General features: G+C 37.0%; 2 protein-coding genes across 2 annotated transcripts in view; one reads left to right on the top strand and one right to left on the bottom strand.

Moving 5' to 3' along the window:
- OPN3 (opsin 3) overlaps window positions 1–2,643 on the top strand; it is a 40,739-nt gene extending 38,096 nt beyond the window's left edge. Inside the window, exon 4 of the mRNA XM_003800078.3 lies at window positions 1,114–2,643. Coding sequence (XP_003800126.1) covers window positions 1,114–1,377 — 264 coding nt within the window. The 3' untranslated portion in view covers window positions 1,378–2,643. The remainder of the gene's footprint in view (window positions 1–1,113) is intronic.
- A 1,158-nt stretch (window positions 2,644–3,801) lies between these two features.
- The window catches only part of KMO (kynurenine 3-monooxygenase), a 55,930-nt gene continuing 40,214 nt past the window's right edge, over window positions 3,802–19,517 (bottom strand). The window contains exons 10-15 of the mRNA XM_003800084.3: window positions 18,464–18,611; window positions 10,468–10,525; window positions 7,590–7,672; window positions 6,357–6,458; window positions 6,207–6,266; window positions 3,802–4,303 (exon numbers count right to left, since the gene is read on the bottom strand). Coding sequence (XP_003800132.1) covers window positions 4,124–4,303; window positions 6,207–6,266; window positions 6,357–6,458; window positions 7,590–7,672; window positions 10,468–10,525; window positions 18,464–18,611 — 631 coding nt within the window. The 3' untranslated portion in view covers window positions 3,802–4,123. The remainder of the gene's footprint in view (window positions 4,304–6,206; window positions 6,267–6,356; window positions 6,459–7,589; window positions 7,673–10,467; window positions 10,526–18,463; window positions 18,612–19,517) is intronic.

The raw sequence follows: 19,517 nt of genomic DNA on the forward strand, positions 1-19,517 counted from the left end.
ACTGTTTGTATGGAAAAATACTTTTTGGCATACATAACCTATTTAGTCTTTGTAATAATCTATCTTTGGCATTTAACTATACCAAACAATGGTTTGAAGAGTAAGTAAAGGCAAATAATTGTTTCAAAATCTGAGTATAAACTAAATGCTAACATATAATTGAGGGTCAAAGAAGATAGAAGTCAATGTCGCTATTTGTTATATTTTTATTGATCTTTTCTGGGCAAATCTATGTATTAAATGTTTATTCTTCTTTAAACAAAGCCAGTGAAATTAACTATATATTTTGTTGGTCATGATAGACTGGCCACTGTAACAAAAAACCCCCACATTTCACTGGATTAACACAGAAAGAGTTTATTGGTCCCTCTGGCCAGAGTCTGGGGTCTAATGTTCTGGTGGAAGAGGAGGCTGTGTTCCATGCAGTCATTTAGAAATCTAGGTTCCTTCCATCTTGTGATGTTACTGTCTTCAGACTCTGGTCTCCAAGGTTGTTGTAGAAGGGAAAGAGCAGAGAGGAGCCCCTCAAAGGGGGCTGAGAAATAAGGTTTCAGTGTTGTCCCCAGGACACAGAATAATCACGGGTATTGGAGACCTTAGTATTCCTGACTGTAGTATTTTCATCCCCAGCTGATTAGTAAACATGAAAGAAATGAAAAAAATTGCTTCATTACTCCCATCAGTGAGTAAAGCAGGCTGTAAACTCTGCCAGGAAGGGCCTTGCCTGTTTTTACTGCTTATAATACAGAATATAGTACAGGGGTTGTCACCCAATAGCTGCTCACTGAATGTTCGTAGACTGAATTAATGTTCAAAATCCCTTAACGAAATAGATCGAGCTTCCTTCCCTCATAGAAAGCACATGCAAATTGAAGCTATGGAGTTGTTAAGGCATTGAAATAAATACCGTGTAGTCTGCTTGATAAGAATTATAACAAAAGACATAAAACTCCAGTGTGACCTCAGTAGATCTGAACATTACTCTATAACTCTATATCCACTGTAGCTAACAAAACACAATCCAAATTAAACTCAACTAATTTCCTTGAATGTTAATCCAGGTTAAAGGCCAAACTTTTACTTAGCATTCAACTTTATTTTTTCTCTGCCCAGTTTCGTAGATCACTTTTGCAGCTCTTATGTTTCCGACTGCTGAGATGCCAGCGACCTGCTAAAGACCTACCAGCAGCGGAGAGTGAAATGCAGATCAGACCTATCGTGATGTCACAGAAAGACGGGGACAGGCCAAAGAAAAAAGTGACTTTTAACTCTTCTTCCATCATTTTTATCATCACCAGTGACGAATCACTATCAGTTGACAACAGTGACAAAACCAATGGGTCCAAGGTTGATGTAATCCAAGTTCGTCCTTTGTAGGCAATGAAAGATGGGGCCTTAGATTGGATGCCACTGTGGACTTCTATTTCCATTACAAGGCGTATTCTGGAAGCCTCATTCTATGTAACATCAACAGAACACTGGTGGCCCAGCCAGAAATGTGAATTGCCCATATGCTCTCTGGCCTCAGGAAGCAATTGAATAAGAACAAATTATTTCAACTCAACGGGTGCTTTACATAATGAAAAACCACTTGTGGCACAAGATGGGCATCTGGCACCATCATCTTCTAACGTGCTGAAGATTTTCATTTCAAAATTATTTTTTAAATGACTATATTTTCCAAAGCACATAAAACATTTTTCTCAAAAAGACTTCACTGCACAATTACCTTTGTCTCATATATATGTGTACAACAGCTAGCAAATGTTCAATTTTCTGAGCTGTTGGGCTCTGTATCTTGTCACATCATATATCTGGTCTGACCAAATCAGATTTATCAAGGACATAATTCTACAATGAAAAAACAATATCAATCCTCTAACTTTATCAAAAACAAAAGATTTGTATGTACAGTATGACAAAGGAGAGCGTCCGTTAACATGCTCCTGACCAAGCTCTAGAAGATACTACAGAGAAGCATTAGAGCAAAAGAACAAGATGATGAATTTTAACTTAATCATAGTGTAAAATGAACTATACAACAGTAGAAGATGTGCATGGTGAAGATGGTGTTGATAGCACAGTGGTGTCTCCACCTAGTTCATCTCAAACACAATCATGGCAGAATTAAACTCTCCTTTTGATAAATTCCCACAATTTTGCCAAAAGTTCTGGATTTGCAGGAAGTGTTATGAAATAGCAGACAACATTTGAAAGTGTTAATCCTTTTTGTTCAGCAGTCAGTCCACTACAGAGAAGATGGTCAGTGTTAGTGAAGAGGCCGTTTTCCCATGGGTCATTGCTTAGTCTTGCAAGAGACCAGGGTGTGCTACCCCCAAATATGCCTCATTGGCATACGGATTATTCTGAGCTAAAGACAATGGAGAAACAACAGATGCAAGACAATCTCTGCCTGCCCCCATCTGCCCAAAAGCCAGACATAAATTTTGTAACTTCTCCCCTCTACCAGAAAGGGCAAGGTTGATCACCAGAAAGACCTTTCAATCATGATCAGCCTGGAAACCAGCACCAGAAGAATCTACATAACAAACTCCCAAATACTTCTTTGACTCTCACAATTCCTTTTCTTTTGTCTTGTCACTTGTCTAAAAATTTACTGTTCTTTTGGAAGATGTGTAAGCTAGGGAACTCTGAGCTAGCTTTTTGAGAGTTACTCATTCCCTAGCATCTCCCACGTGTACATAAAATGCTAATAAAGTTCTATGTTTTCTCTTGATAATCTGTCATTTGTTAAAGAGGCCCCAGCCAATGAACCTAAAGATGGGTAGAAGGAGAAATTATTTTTTCCTCTCCTACAAACTAAACATAGATTATTAGTGCTCAAGGATTGTTTTTGACTATACGGAAGAGAATGAATCATTTTATAGCCTAATTTTTATTTCTTAGATGGCTACTTCTAGCGTTGCATTTTCATAATTAATCAAGTTTGAAGGACTTATGAGTGGTCCAGTTACCCTACTGAAGAAGGAAGAACGAAAGAAAACCTTTTTACTCAAAGTACTTTTGAAAATCAAGTTTATTGCTGGTTCTGCCACAGGATGTAAATTGAAGAATAAGTTACTAAATTGCTTCAGAGGGTCTGAAATGGAATAAAACAGTGGCTTTGTATTTGTACAAGAGTACAAATGGTTGTCTCCCCTGGTTTCCCTTTCACTCTCTTTTGTATGTAGACATTTAATTTACAAATACAACCCTTTCCTAGCCCTGGTACAACATTAATAGCCTTTTCCCTATCTTTAGAAAGTAATACTGGCACTTGACGACTGGAAAATGAAATGAATTCATTTTGTAACTCTCCATAACCCCCCAGAATTCTTCATTTTCATTTTTGGTTTTATAAAGCATTGAGTGTGATCCCCGTGGTTAGATAAATTCAATTCAGGTCGTGACAAGCGCAGTTCATGCATTAGGCAATTTTAGTCCCTGTTGTTGAAACAATCCTGTTGTGAATCCTATTATGTTTTTTTTTTTTTTTTTTTTTTTTGAGACAGAGCCTCAAGCTGTCCCCCTGGGTAGAGTGCCGTGGCATTACAGCTCACAGCAACCTCCAACTCCTGGGCTCAAGCGAGTCTCCTGCCTCCGCCTCCCAAGTAGCTGGGACCACAGGCGCCCGCCACAACGCCAGGCTATTTTTTGGTTGCATGCGTCATTGTTGTTTGGCGGGTCCGGGCTGGGGATTCGAACCCGCCACCTTAGGTGTACGTGGCTGGCGCCTTAGCCGGTTGAGCTATAGGTGCCGAGCCTCCTATTATGTTTTTTAAAGAAAAAACATGGATGGGGGTCATTTTTAAGAATGGGGCCTTTTTAAGAAGTGAAAGAGATTTTCGTCATTGCTCTTCTATAGTTAGAATGACCTGACCTGAGTGTGCATGTGTGGTAGGAAGCTGTGTGTCGCAACTTTAAAAAAGTGCTGGTATTTTCCCCCAATCATTGCAGTGAACACAGAGCAAAATTTTACATTGAATTTAATTATAAGCTGACTACTATCATTAGTAAATGAAACATGGTGATGGAAATATGTTTTTAATCCTTAATTTTGGTGACAGAAATCAAGCATTTGCTACCTTAGAGCCTTTATAACACCTGCTAATGAAACTGGGAATTAACTTAGTGCTTCCATGGAGTTTGTAGGGAAATAATATTCTGTATTCCAGAAGTAAGTGATCCAGTCCCAGGGCCTTCTCAAGGAGTCCAGAAGTCTTGGTGGCAGGTAGTGCATAAGCAAATAGGTGCTACCGATGGCTGTCAGTGATCCGAGGAAAAAGAGTCCTTTATTTATTACCTGTAAAGACAGTAAGAACTTTTATTTCATTTGTGCAGAGATAAAATCTTGAAATAGACTTCATTCTTAATTAAATGACAAAAGAGTGTACAATTTCCTTTTTGTTCTTTAACCTGAAACAGCAATTTCACTGCATGACCACCTGCCAATGGATTGATAAAGTCAAGGGAAGGCCAAGAACTGTGAGTTTCCCTCCTCCCTGTCTCCTAAGAAACTCCTGATTCCAGGTGCTCTGTATGAGGAATTCTTAGTGGTCAGCCTTTGTACAGCCATAAACCCCCTCCCGCTGTGGTTTAGAAACACAGCTGGGGATTGTGTCCTATCAGAGAGCTGAGGCCACAAGCAAGTCAGTCATATCTCGGCTGCTGCACAAAGTTTCCGTAAGGCGCCTCTGTGGCTGAGAAGACACACCCACCTATACGACCACTTTTAAACACCACGCCTTTGCCAACAGCACTGACTGAGACACCCAGGGAACCATTCTGATCGTGGTCTGGTGCACTCCAGTGTCAGCGTGGCCCCTTTCTGTCACCACACTTGCTGTCCTGCATTCTAATTGCCTCTTTTACCATGATTTTTAGTTCCTTAAGGACAGGGACACTATTTATCTTCGTATGGATAAGTCTTTTGTTTTTTTAAACTTTATCCAAATTAATGTGAGGGTACAACATTTAGGTTACATTGTTCTCACTTCCAGGGTACAGTTCCATTTGTAGAAGAGCCCCTCACCCCAGGGGCGTGCACAGTAGGTGAGGTCCCGCCTCATGCCCTCCCTCCTTCTGCCATACATTCTCCCCCACACCCCCACCCCAGCTTCCCTCTAACCCCGAACTGGACTATATTCGTGTTTTATTGTTCTTAGGAACATGTGATTGTTTATATACTGATTTCATGTTAGTATGGAGTACATTGGATATTTATTTTTTCGTTCTTGCAGTACTTTACTCTGAAGAATATATTTCAGCTCCATCCAGGTAAATGTAAAAATTGTAAAGGCTCCATCTTTTTTAATGGTGTATGAATAAATCTCGATTCCTTCCAATCCATTCTCCATATAGAAAGGTAATCTTTCTAAAATTCAGACCTGAGTCTATTTGCCTCCTTGGTCTCCCTGCTTCTCTTACGATAGTATTCCAGATGTTTAAGGCTCTGCTTACCTGTCTAGCCCTCCAGCTGGCCATTCTCACATATGTGTGCTGCCCTCCAGCTCCGCTGACATTCTGGCCTTTCCTACTCAGGCATAGTACTCATGTTTTTCCAGCCTTCCCTTGTCCAGCCCCACTCCCTTTCTCCTCAGAGGCAGTTTATCCCTCTCTGCTCAGTCCTCTGTCCCCTCTGCTAGCCTCTAGCTATGTGATAGGGGGAGACTGAGTCTTACTCATCATCATGACCATTCAATGTTTGTGCAATATTTGTTGTAAGATTCCCAAAGTGGAAGATCAAGAATTTGAATTCCATTTAATGGTATTCCTGGGTCCGTGGCCCCAAATGAATGTGTGGTGGCATTGCATTGTAATTAGTGTTTTATAAGTGATTCAGTTCTGTTCAATATTATAAATTAAATCCATAAGAATACTGCAGGAATTGTTCACATTGCTAAAACATAGTAAGAAGTTGGAAAATATTAGCACCAAGTTCTTTTTTGATTTATTCTCCTTAAAAGCTCTTTCTCTCTGTCTCTTATTTGCGATGTTCATTAAGCACCCTGCCCTTTGTGTACTAAGGACTTTGGTTTTTTGTTTGTTTGTTTGTTTGTTTTTGGTCTGGAAGACAAACATCTGTTATCTGTCCCATAATTTCTATATTTGCCTGAAATAAACATAACCATAACACAACACTATAGCAGACACCAGATTTTTCAACACACTAGATTTTTTTTTTTTTTAAATTGACGTGTCCCAACCTTTTTCTGCCAATGCCAGTGCAGCACTGCCTCGTGGTATCTCATTCTGGAAAAGACGACCTGTGGGGAAGTTTAAAAAGTGTGGCTGTATATTCTTTCATAGCTAAACAGAGGATTAAAATGAGGAGCAGTCTTAAGTCCAGACCTCACCATGGTATAGAGAGGGATAAAGGTGGACGGCATAATAGCATGAAGAAATCTCACTATGTTCTTCTGAAAAATGAACCACCTTGAGTTGACATGGGCTCGCATCTGCAATGACAGAAGAGTCTTAAAGAATAGGTTTGGACAAAGCACACACATTTTCTTATCACAATTCATTATTTCATCATTCCCACTTGTGAACAGCTCTAGACACAAAGTAGTCAGATGAATTTTGATTTTTATAATACTCATTCCAATGCCTTTTAGCAAATGTCTATAATATAGGACCTTACCTTGAAAATATATAGCAATTACATAAAGCCTGTTAGGGAAATCCATTTTTCTCAAGAGTCCATATAAGAATTCCATTCCAGCAAAGGGTCTGTTCATCCAGAAATGTGAGTCATCTTTGAGCTCAAAGATTTGACTAATTTTCTGTGGCTTTAGTTTGAAGCCATAAAGGATCGTTTAAAGCTGTGTTTGACTTGACCTCATCCTTATTCAGGACAAATATTGTGTTGTAGCTATCCTATTTTCAAAGACTCAGGCAGGATATATCAATAAAGCCTTCCAGTACCTTGTAGAGCTTCCACATAGGATACAAATCTCAGGCTGAGGTCACTTTCTTCCCTTCTGTCTTCAGGAGAGATGGAAAACAGCTACGTGCGCTCTCCTTTACATTTATCTTGCAAATTTTTTCATTTGATTATTTTAAAACTATAATCACAAACACTGTGAGGTTTCCATAGCACTTACTCAAAATGGAAGTAATGTATTTTGGTTCACTAATCTTTCTGACCATGAATTTCTTTGGTATTATACACGGAAGCCTCCAAGGGATATTCAGGGCTATTCTAAATATGCAGTCTATCATGTTGACAGTGAAAGGCCATTTAGCATCTCTTAGATTGTCTAAATATGTTAACACGTCTGAACGTTATTTTTTAATTAAAATAGCATATTACTAGTTCTATTAAATGTGTAAGATGTAATTTGCCATGTAAATTACCAGAGATTATGTCATCTCTGTTACCTCCTAAATGTTCCTGAAGTGTAGGCAGAAACCACGTGTGTGTGTGTGACCATCCCTGGCCACATAGTCACAGTGTTTACCCACATCCAAGGAATTCCCTGTGTATGTTCTTGTCTATGCCTATTCTTACGCAGCATACATGAGATAAGGGCTGGAGCAAAGATATCAATGAACCAGCTCATGGAATAAAGCCAAACCTTACTCACCTCTATGTAGTTGTACATGGATAGGTCTGAAATTGCATGATTATCTGGAATTCTAAGTCTTGAGAACGCAGGAAGACACAAACCTAGAAGCCAAGTTAAGTAACACATCTTTCCAAAACAATCCACGAAAATGTGCTGGGCTCCACCCAGGTCAAACTAAATGGGCATATTCACTATCAATGTGCTCTCTATTCTTTTAAAACAATGAGTAAGCATTCTGTACGAGGAACAATCTGTGACTACTGAACAATACATGTAGAGAATTTCCTGTTCTCATTAAAGTTACAGTAAATTTAATATATATTATCTTCGTTGATTAGTAAAATAATTATTTCCTTATTTCATAAATGGAAAACTATTCATATAAATATGAGTGTAGATGACACACACACACACACACACACACCCCAGTTCCTCTTAGAATTTGCTGCTCTATCTTGTGTGCCTTTGTTACCCTGTGCACACTCAGGTCATTGCCCCCAAGACACTTTATCAGCTTCGGCACCAGCTCCTCCATCATCCCATGAGCTCCTAGAAGGCAGCTCCTAGATTTCAGTGTCAAATCTTAATCTTGTATCTAGTAAATGTTGAATAAATATTTGACAAATGAATGGCTAACTGGTATTACTTCCACACAGCCTAGCGACTTTGGTCATTAGAGATATTGTTTCTAATCAGAAAATCTGAGTTCAAGTCCCAGCTTTACCACTTCCTAGCTACAGGATTTGGGGCAAGTTACTCAACTATCTCTAAGCTTTAATTGCTCAGTTGTAAAATGGATAAAAGAAGAGTACCTGTATCTCTGCTTTTTGTGAGGACTAAATAAAATAATGCATTTAAAACATAGCAAGATACTTAATACATTTGGATATTTGTACCCTCCAAATCTCATGCTGAATTTTTTTGTTTTGGGAGATAGGGTCTCACTTTATTGCCCAGACTTGAGAGCAGTGGCATGATTACATCTCACTGTAACTTCTGAGCTCAAGCAATCTTCCACCCTTAGCCTACTGAGTAGATAAGACTGTAAGCACATGCTACGAAGTCTGGCTAAACTTGTAACTCTTTTACAGAGACAGGGTCTAGTGATGTTGCCTGGGTTGGTCTCTAATTCTTGGCCTCAAGAAATTCTTCTGCCTTAGCCTCCCCAAATGCTGGAATTATAGGCATGAGCCACTGTGCCTGGTCTCATATTGAGATCTGATCCCTAACATCGGAAATAGGGCCTAATGGGAGGTGTTGGGGCAGGTCCCTCTATGAATGGCTTGGTGTTCTCTTCACAGTAATGAATGAGTTCACACTCATTAGTTTTCATGAGACCTGACTGTTAAGAAGAGCTGGTCTCTCCCTCTCTCTCTCTCGCTTTCTCTCTTACCATATGACATAGCTGTTCGTCTTCCCCTTCTGCCATGAATAGAAGTAGCCTGAGACCCTCACCAGAAGCAGATGCTGGCACCATGCTTCTTGTATAGCCTGCAGAGCTAGGAGCCAAATAAACCTCTTTTTTTAAATAAAGCACTCAGCCTCAAGTATGTCCTTTATAGCAATATAGAACAAACTAAGCCAGTACCTAACACATAGTAAATGTTGAGGGATGTAAGTTATGATTATTTCTCACAATTCTTGTTTTATCTTTGTTCTCTAGTACCCAAACCAGTGTTGACGATAAGTTCTGATATGTGGAAACCAGTCACATGAGGCATACGAAAGGAAGAAACAAAATGTTTCTGGATTCCAAGTATCTGAGTGAAATGACTGGAAAAGAAAGAGAATTAAAAAAAGGAATAAAAAAGGTATTAAAAAAGATATAAAGAAAGAAAAAGGGGGCGGCCCCTGTGGCTCAAAGGATTAGAGCACTGGCCCCATATACTGGAGGTGGAGGTGGTAGGTTCAAACCTGGCCCCAGCCAAAAACTGCAAAAAAAGAAAGAAAGAAAAAGGAAAAAATTGACCCAGAACCCTATAATCTCCTCAGACCTAGGCACCAATGTCCAATGACTTCCTATAATACCATAAGAAATGTGTACCATAAGCTTATTTCATGTCAGATTTGTTTTTCTTTTTAAAGCTTTACATAAAATTAATTAATTTTCACAACCCTTAGGTGGTATTATTTATACAGATAAAAAGAACTGAGGCTTTAGAAGCATTAAGTGACTTGCTCAAGACCACACAACTAATAAGTTGTGACTCAGGACTTGAATCTGGGTGTAAGTTTAAGGTCAACGCTTTAGTGTATTCTTCACCTGAGACAGTTTTAAATTCCAAAGCATCCTTTGAAAACATGTGATGCTGGGAAGCCAGAAAAGGTTATCCAGTCCTTAGGCCATTGTTTGTATTCTCTTATATATTAAAAAATTATATATGTATATACATATAAAAATTTGCATATTATAATTATACACATTTATTTCCAGAATTACATAAAAAATTGAAACTTTAATTACTTGTAAAATAATATTGGCTGAACAACTTTAATGAAAAAGCAAATGGAAGTGTCAAATGCAACTTGGTAGGGCAAAAAGTGAGAAAACACCAGAGCTTCTAGGAGTGTCTCTGAGGTCACGGTGTGGGGGATGCAGGTGGAGGTTGTTGTCTAGGTTGAAAAGGGAGGGAAATCTTGGCCAAGCTTTGGAACGCTGAACTTTTATCTTTTTGTGGATCACGGCATGGACCTTCACAGAGGAGCTTACAAGAAACTATGTTGCCCTCTCTGGTACTATTATCTAATATGGGCCACAATAGGGGCATAGGTTGTAACAAAAACATCCATGATCTTGAACAGGGAATATGCATTCTGTGTTTGTGATCACTGAGCATCAGGAATAAGTAAACAATCAGTAGAGGCAATCCATATCCAGCTGAGAAATTTTACTTACTAAGGTCATTATTGAATTTATCCATCAACTCATCAAATACCAAGCAGTCTTCAAAGCCCTGAAGTGAGAAACAAAATGAGAAAAAAGAACCTGGAAATAATAGCAAATTTAAACAGACCTTCCACTGGTGAGTATAATTTATAAGCTGTATATTCTCAGTCAGCACAAAGGAGTTGAATTATGACCTGGTATTGAATGATGATTATAAAATACCATCAACTTCATGCTTGGTGGTATTTTATTTGTCCAATGTATACACGTGTGTATATATATAAAGATTTAGAATTTGACCAAGATTTTAAATATTGCATTTTTTTGAGAATAACAAATAATTATATTGCTTTACCAAGAGTTTTAGAATTATATTATATTCAGGATTTTGAGATTTCACATTTAGAACAATTTAATGATAAGATAAATCTGCTCCCATATTAATTTAGTTCCTATGATTTAGGATTAAAGCAAAATGCTAAGTTCAGAATGAAATAATGAAATTGAAAGCCAGGTTTTTTGTTTCCTGGAAATTCGAGCTTTAGAAACAATATACAGATATTTAAATTTTTTTCACATTAATTATAGAGATCTCATTTTAACAGTAAATTTACTTGTCAAATAAATTACATAGACTCAATACTAAATGAATTTAGGAATAGAAAATAAAATATGGGGCTGAGATTACAGTTTTAAATTATTTACATTAATTCCTTTACTGTCCACAAATCTGAGGTAGGCATTATTAAAATACACATTTTATGAAGACATAAAGATAAGATGAGTAAATTGAGCAAGAACTTATTTGTAATAAATCAGGGAGTCAAGATTTGAAACTACGCAGTCTGGCTTGGTGTCACGCATTCTGGCTTGGTGCCTATGGCTCAAGGGGGCTAGGGCGCTAGCCACATACACCAGAGCTGGTGGGTTTGAATCCAGCCTAGGCCACCAAACAACAATGAAAGCTATAACAAAAAAATAGCCGGGTATTATGGCGGGCACCTATACTACCAGCTACTTGGGAGGCTGAGACAAGAGAATCATTTAAGCCCAAGAGTTTGAGGTTGCTGTGAGCTGTGACACCACAGCCACAGCACTCTACTCAGGATGACAGCTTGAGACTATATCTCAAAAAAAAAAAAGAAAGAAAGAAAGAAAGAAACCAGGTATTCTAATGTCAGATTATGGACATTTATCCATTATACTACTGTCTTTTCATGTCTTAATAAGACAAAATGTTTACCACTGCTTTGTGTAAAACATAACGAATTAGATTCATAAGCTATTTTTACTTGGAATATAACCCAATCACCAAAACAATATATGACTAATGATTATAAAGCTATTAGCACGCACATATATAAACACACACACAATTAGTTTAAGCTTCCTTAAACTAATGTTCAACTATTAAAGACTTTTCTGAAATTTTTTCTAGTCAGAATAGTAAAATTTAAATCAGGCAATAGTATTCAATACCTAATTACTTTCATAGGTTTATTTAATCTTGTCAATTAAGTTTCCTTTTCTTTTGGAAAGAAAAATTTGAAAAGAAACAGGAAATTTAGGATTTTTTTCTTTGAGGCTAACATTATGTACTTATGCATAATTTGTGGCAAAATATATTTTTAAAAATATGTCTTGAATTTCTTTTTCTTTTTTTTTCTTTTGAAGCAGAGTCTCACTTTGTCACCCAAGCTAGAGTACCTTGGAGTCAGATTAGCTAATAGAAACATTCCTGGTTCCAGCATCCTCCTGCTTCAGCTTCCCAAGTAGCTGAAACTACAGGTGCCCAGCACAAAGCTCAGCTAGTTTTTCTTTTTATTTATTTATTTATTTATTTATTGAGCCAGAGTCTCACTCTGACACTCTGAGTACAGTGCCATGGTGGCATAGCTCACAAAAACCTAAAGTTCTTGGGCTCAAGCAATCATCTTGCCTCAGTTTTTCTGTTTTTTGTAGAAATGGGGATCTCACTTCTGCTTAGGCTGATCTTGAGCTCCTGACTTCAAGCAATCCTCCTGCCTCAGCCTTCCAGAATGCTAGGATTATAGGTATGAGCCACCACACCTGGCCTAAGTCTTGAATTTCTGATAACCAAGTTTCCAAGTTTGTCCTATTGCTAACATGTTTCTAACTGAATAAAATACTATAGTCGACCTCCATGTATATCCTCAGGTTCCACATCTGCAGATTCAATCAAGCTCATATTGAAAATATTTTTTAAAAAACCCAATAAAAATAATGCAACAAGACAAATAATGCAAACAAAAACAATACAGTATAACAACAATTTATACAGTATTAATATTGTACTAGGTATTATGAATAATTTAGAGATGATTTAAAGTGTGGGGGACACCTTTTCCCCAATTCTAGGCAGTAAAGCTCAGAGAACAACTCCTTTCATTTGGGGAAAGGAGAGGGAAGGGTACAGAGGACTTTGTCTTGCAACTTGACAAAGTATTGGCTCAACCATAGCAAAACAAAGCACCAAGCAGATTCTTGAAGCCCCTGCTTCCAGGCCTAGCTTCTGGATGACATTTCTGGACACACATTGGACCTGAGGAGAATCTGCTGCCCTGAAGGGACAGATTCACCACCTGCTGGCTAAAGAGCTCTAGGGCATTAAATAAATAGCAGCGGTAGCCAGGTAGCAGTAGCTAGCCTTGGGTGAGATTCAATACCGGATGGCTTCAGGTGTGATCCAGCACAGTGCTTGGTAGCTGTGGTGGGCATGAAAGTGCTCACATCACCCCTCTCCAAACTCTCAACAGCCCAACATAAAGAGAACTCCTGATTTGGGGAAAGTGGGAAGAGAACAAGAAACATTGTATGGCATGCTAAGAAATTATCTCTTATCTTATGCAAATCCATCTTGTCAGTGCCTAGGAGTCCAGGAGAGTTTGAGCATTCCTAGGCTTAGGCCACTACTAGTGCTAATGCTGAAGTGACCACAGGCTCAGAACACAGCACTGTCCTCTTTGAATATATAGAAAGCTTTCTCAAGGTTACAAGCCCAGACTATGAAGACCGGAGTAAATTCCTAACTCCTTAATGATCAGGCACTGATGAAAATCCAGGGAAAGCATGACTTCACCAAAAGGATGAAATAAGGAGCTAGTGACCAATCCTATGTGACATCTCAGACAGATAATTCACAATTGCTATCTTGAGGAAGCTCAGTGAACTTCAAGATAACTCAGAGAAGGAATTCAGAATTCTGTCAGAGAAATTTGACACAGAGATTGATATGAAAAATTAAACAGCTAAAAAATTAAATTGACAAACTGAAAAATGCATTAGTACCTCAACAGATCAAGTGAGCTTGAAGACAGTCTACATGAAAACACACAGGTTAGAAAAAAGAGAAAGAATAAAATAGAATGATGTATGCCTACACAATCTGGAAAATAGCCTCGAAAGAGCAAAGCTAAGAGTTATTGGCCTTAAAGGGTAAGCAGAGAGAAAGACTGAGGGGAGAAAGTTTATTCTAAGAAATAATAATGCAGAACTTTCCTAACCTAGAAAAAAAAATGAATAGCCAGGTAAAGGATGGTCATAGAATATCAAGTAGATTCAACACAGATAAGGCAATCCCAAGGCACATACTAATCAAACTCTCAACGGCCAAGGAAAAAGAAAGGATCCTATTAATAAAATCATCAAATTACACATAAAGGATCCCTGATACAATTGGCAGCAAACTTCTCAACAGAAACTTTATGGACTAGGAGAAAATGGGATGACATATTCAAAGTGCTAATGAAAAAAGAAAACCTTTCAACCTACTATATGTACACACACATATGTATATATATAAAATGTCTTTCAAACATAAAGGAGAAATAATTTTCCAGATCCCCACCCCAAAAACAAACAAACAAGATCCCTGAGGGATTTCATCAATACCAGACCTTTTTCACCAGAAATGCTATGTGGAGTTCTTCAGTCTCAAAAGGAGACAACAAACAAGAAATCATCTGAAGGGACCAAATGCCTTCATAATAGTGAGTCCACAAACAAATACAGTCATCGTGTTATGTATACTACTCATATCTTTAGTAGGAATCATTATCAAAATAATAATTACAACAACTTTTTAAGAGATAGGCAATATAAAAAGATATAAGTAGAGATAACAAAAAGTAAAAAAGTGAGAGGGAATGTGTAGAGTTTTTAGTGTTTTTTTGCTTGTTTATTTACTTTCCTTTTCTTTGTGATTAAAGTTAACTTGTCATAAGTTTGAAATGATTAGTAATAAGATGTTATTTGAAAACCTCATGGTTTTCAAAACAAAACAAAAACCTATAACAAATACACTAAAAATAAGCAAAACATTAAAGTGTATTGTCAGAGAAAATCATGTTTAGATAAAGGAAGGAAGAAAAGAAGGAAGGAACAAAGAGAGGGAGGGCAGAAAGGATTGAGGAAGGAAAAAAGGAAGGAAAAAGGAAGGAAAAAGGAAGGAAGGAAGGAAGGACAGGAGGGAGGCAGGAGAGGAGGGAAAACAAAACAATCATAAAAGAAATAACAAATTGGCAGTGGTAAGTCTATAACTGTCCATATTAACATTGGATGTGAATAGAATAAATTTTCCTATCAAAAGGCATAAAGTATCTTCATTGATTAAAACAAAAGACCCAATTATATACTACCTGCAAAGAACACACTTCACCTACAAAGACATATGTAGAAGGAAAATATAGGGCTAAAAGACATTCCACCCAAATGGAAACGAGAAGAGAGCAGAAGGAGCTATACTTAACCGATAAAATAGCTTTCAAGACAAAAACTGTAAAAAGAGACAAAGAAGGTCATATAATAATAAAGAAGTCAATTTAGCAAGAGGATGTAACAATTATATAAACATCTATGTACCAAATATTGGTATGCCCACATGTATAAAGAAAACATGTCCACAGGAGAGCTAAAAAGAGTGATAGATCCCAATACAATAACAACCAGGGGCATCATTACCCCACTTTCAGCACTGGACAGATCATTCAGAGAGAAAAATCAATGAAGGAACATCAAACTTAATCTGCAAGAGAACAAATGGACCCAATTAACACTGACAAAGCATTTCATCCAAAGAAGAGAATACAAAATTCTTCTCCTTAGCACATGAAAACTACTCTCAAGGACAGATTATATGTTAGGCTACAGACAAGTGTCAAAACATTTTTTTTTTTTTTTTTTGCAGTTTTTGGCTGGGGCTGGGTTTGAACCCGCTACCTCCACCATATGGGGCTTGGTGCCCTACTCCTTTGAACCACAGGCACTGCCCAGTGTTAAAACATTTTTTAAAACTAAAATCATATCAAGTATCTTCTCTGATCACAATGGAATTAAACTAGAAATCAATTATAAGAGCATCTTTGGAACTATACAAACATATGGAAAGTAAACAATATGCTCCTCAACAAACTTTGGGTCAGTGAAGAAATTAAGATTTTTTTTTAAGTCTTAAAAATAAAAAGAAAAAGGAAAACATAACATACCCAACTCTTTGGGATACAGAAAAAGCATTACTAAGTAGAAAATTTATAGCAATAAACTCTTACATCAGAAACATGGGAAACTTCAAATAAACCACCTAACTCTGCATTTTAAGAAACTGAAAAGGAAGAGCCAGCCAAATCCAAACTTCATGAAAGAAAAGAAATCATTAAGCTCAAAGAGAAATAAAGTTGAGAATAAAAAAAATGTAAAAGATGAATGAAACAAAAAGTTGGTTTTTCTAAAAGATACAATTGACATTTACCAGAGGGAGGAAAAAAAGAAGACCTAAGTAAATAAAATCAGAGATGAAAAGGAAACATCATTACAACTGATACCACAGAAATTCAAAGGCTCATTAGAGACTGTTATGAGCAATTATATGCTGATAAATTGCAAAACCGAGAAAAAAAAATTCCTAGGCACATACACTCTACCAAGATTGAATTATGAAGAAACAAAAAACCTGAATGGAATCCTAATACTCTGGGAGGCTGAAGCAGGAGGATCACTTGAGCTCTGAAGTTCCAGACTAGCCTAAGCAAAAATGAGACCCCCATCTATACTAGAAATAGAAAAAAAAAAAAATAGGCATTTTAGCAGATACCTGTAGTCCCAGGTACTCAGGTGGCCAAGGCAGGAGGGTCACTCAAACCCAGGAATTTGAGGTTGCTGTAAGCTGGGCTAATGCCATGGCACTCTAACCTGGGCAACAGAGTGAGACTCTGTCTCAAAAAATAAATAAATAAAATTAAAAGACCCAACCTGAATGGACCAATAATAAGTAACAAAATAGAGGCAGTAATAAAAAGCTTCCCATAAAAGAAAAGTCCAGGACTTGATGGCTTCATTGCTAAATTCCACTAACCATTTAAAGAACTAGTGACAGTCCTATTCAGTCTATTCCAAGAAAGCAAGGAGGAGAGACTACTTCCAAACTCATAGAATGATACCAATTCAAAAAAAGAAAAAACTATAGGCTAATATCTTTTATGAACATAGATACAAACATCCTGGGTAAAGGACATACTTAAAATTTTGACTCGATCTGTACAAAACAAGTTATGTAACCAAAATGCATGTACCTTCTAATATTCTGAAATTTTGTAAAAGCTATTATAAACAAAACAGCATGGTACTGGCATAAAAGCAGACATATAGACCAATGGAACAGCATAGAGAACTCAGAAATAAATCCACATATTTGCAGTGAACTTATTTCCCCAAGAACATACATGAAGGAAAAGGCAGTCTCTTCAATAAATGGTGCAGAGAAAACTGGGTATTCTTAGGTAGAAGAATGAAACTAGACTCTTATCTCTCATCATATACAAAAACCAATTCAAAATGGATTAAAGACTCAAATCGAAGATCTGAAACTGTAAAACTACTAAAGGAAAACATTGGGAAAACACTCCAAGACATTGTCTGGGCAAAGATGTTTTGGAGTATGACCTCAAAAGCACATGCAACCAAAGCAAAATTAGACAAGTGGGATTGCATCAAGGTAAAAGCAGTAGCTGAGATATGGAAACCAACCTAAATGTACGTCAATGGATTAATAGAAAAAGAAAATTTGGTACATACACACAATGGAATATCATTCAGCCATAAAAAAGAATAAAATCCTGATATGAGGACAATTGATGACAGTTAATGACGTGGTGGGGGTGGGGAAGGGGAGAGCAGAGAGAGAAAGAAGGAGAGGTAGGGAAAGGAAGAGCATAGAGAGAGAAGGAGGGAGGGGTGGGGGTGTTGGTGTGTGTCACACCTTTTGGGGGTAAGACATGATTGTAAGAGGGACTTTACCTAACAAATGCAATCAGTGTAACCTGGTTTCTTGTACTCTCAATGAATCCCCAGCAACAACAACAACAAAAAGAATAAAATCCTGTCCCTAGCAACAGCATGGATGGAACTGGAAGCCATTACATAAAACAAGCCAGGCTCATTCATACGTGAAATCTAAAATGAAAACCTAAACTCATGAAATTAGATTGTAGAATGATGGTTGCCAGGGGCTAGAAAGGGTAATTGGGAGATGGGATAAAGTGGGGATGGTTAATGGGTACAATAACATAGTTAGAATAAGATATAGTATTTGGTAGCACAATAACAATAATTTATTACATGTTTTAAAATAACTAAAAGAATATAATTGGAATGTCCCATAAAGAGAAATGATAAATGCTTGAGGTGGATTTTGGTATCCACAGGTGCTCTGAAACCAATTCCTCAGGGATACCAATATATTAAAAATTACTAAGTTTAATAAATAATTATATTAAGCTTTCTGCTTTTTCTGTACTATGGATTACTGGATCAAATGATCCAAATCCTGACTAGAGTTGGTGATCAACCAAGGAAAATAACTAGTATGATTGTTGAATTGATCATGTTCTCAGAGACTATGTAGGTTTATTCTTAGACTTTTTTTTAAAGATTCATTAGCAGAAACTGATACAGAGATATTTCAGGACTTACCTAGGAAAAAAGAACTCACCGCATTCATTCCTTGCCCCAAAAATGGCACTATGGCGTGAGCTGCATCTCCCATCAGTACACAATGTGATTTAAAGTGAAATGAAGAGCACTTCACAGATATCAAGGGCTGGGCAGGCAACAGAAAGAAATCTTGCACCAGTGCTGTCCTTCAGAGGGAGAAAATCAGAACATAAAAATGTTAAATTAGGGTTTAAATATTGCTAATTTTTTTTAGATTTACTGAATTTCTTACCACTAAATTTTGTTGAAAAATACACAAGAATGTCAAAAAGAAAAAAGATAAGGTCAAAAATGAAATTTCTTCAAGTCTTAAAACTTTATTGCTCTTACCTTCTAACTCTGCAGCAATCTTAATTATATCCAAAGGAACAAGTTTGGCTGCATTTCAATAATTTTAATATTTCTGTGTCATATGTTATGAAAACTTTTCATGCACATGTGCCATAAAATTTTCAAATACATGGTTATATTTTAAGCTTCAGTAGAAAAACCAAACAAATACTATTGTGTATTTGATTAAACAACAAAAGTAAACAAAAATTAAAATTAATATGAATCCTTACATATTTTAACATGTACATTAGGAATCAAACTGGTATTTGGGGGTTGGAACATGTTGGTCAATGGGTACAAAATTTCAGTTAGATAGGAAGAATAAGTTAAAGAGATCTATTGTACCACATAATGTTTATAGTGAAAACCAAAATAACCCTAGTATTTCTAAAGCATTAATAGAGGTTTTATGAAAGCTAAAAGTCGAGAAACAGTATATATAATCTTAAATCTGGTTAGAGAGGCAAAAATAGCTATGGAAACAGTTTTTAAAATTATATTAGGGCTAATTTTGGTATGCAAAGATTTCTCTTCATGGTTGAGGAGGAAGGGATAAATATAGACTGAATTAGTCCACAGGAAAAAATGTGAACTAGAAATTTAGACAAGACCTGCTCTGAGCCAGAGGGATATCTCTCTTACATAATTAGCTCCTTTAATTACCACAGTGGACCTGTGGTAAGTATCCTGATACCCATTTTAAGAGTGAGACTAGGCTC

Source organism: Otolemur garnettii, unplaced genomic scaffold (assembly GCF_000181295.1).
Source record: "Otolemur garnettii isolate 467f Iridium unplaced genomic scaffold, OtoGar3 scaffold00165, whole genome shotgun sequence".
Classification (NCBI taxonomy): domain Eukaryota; kingdom Metazoa; phylum Chordata; class Mammalia; order Primates; family Galagidae; genus Otolemur; species Otolemur garnettii.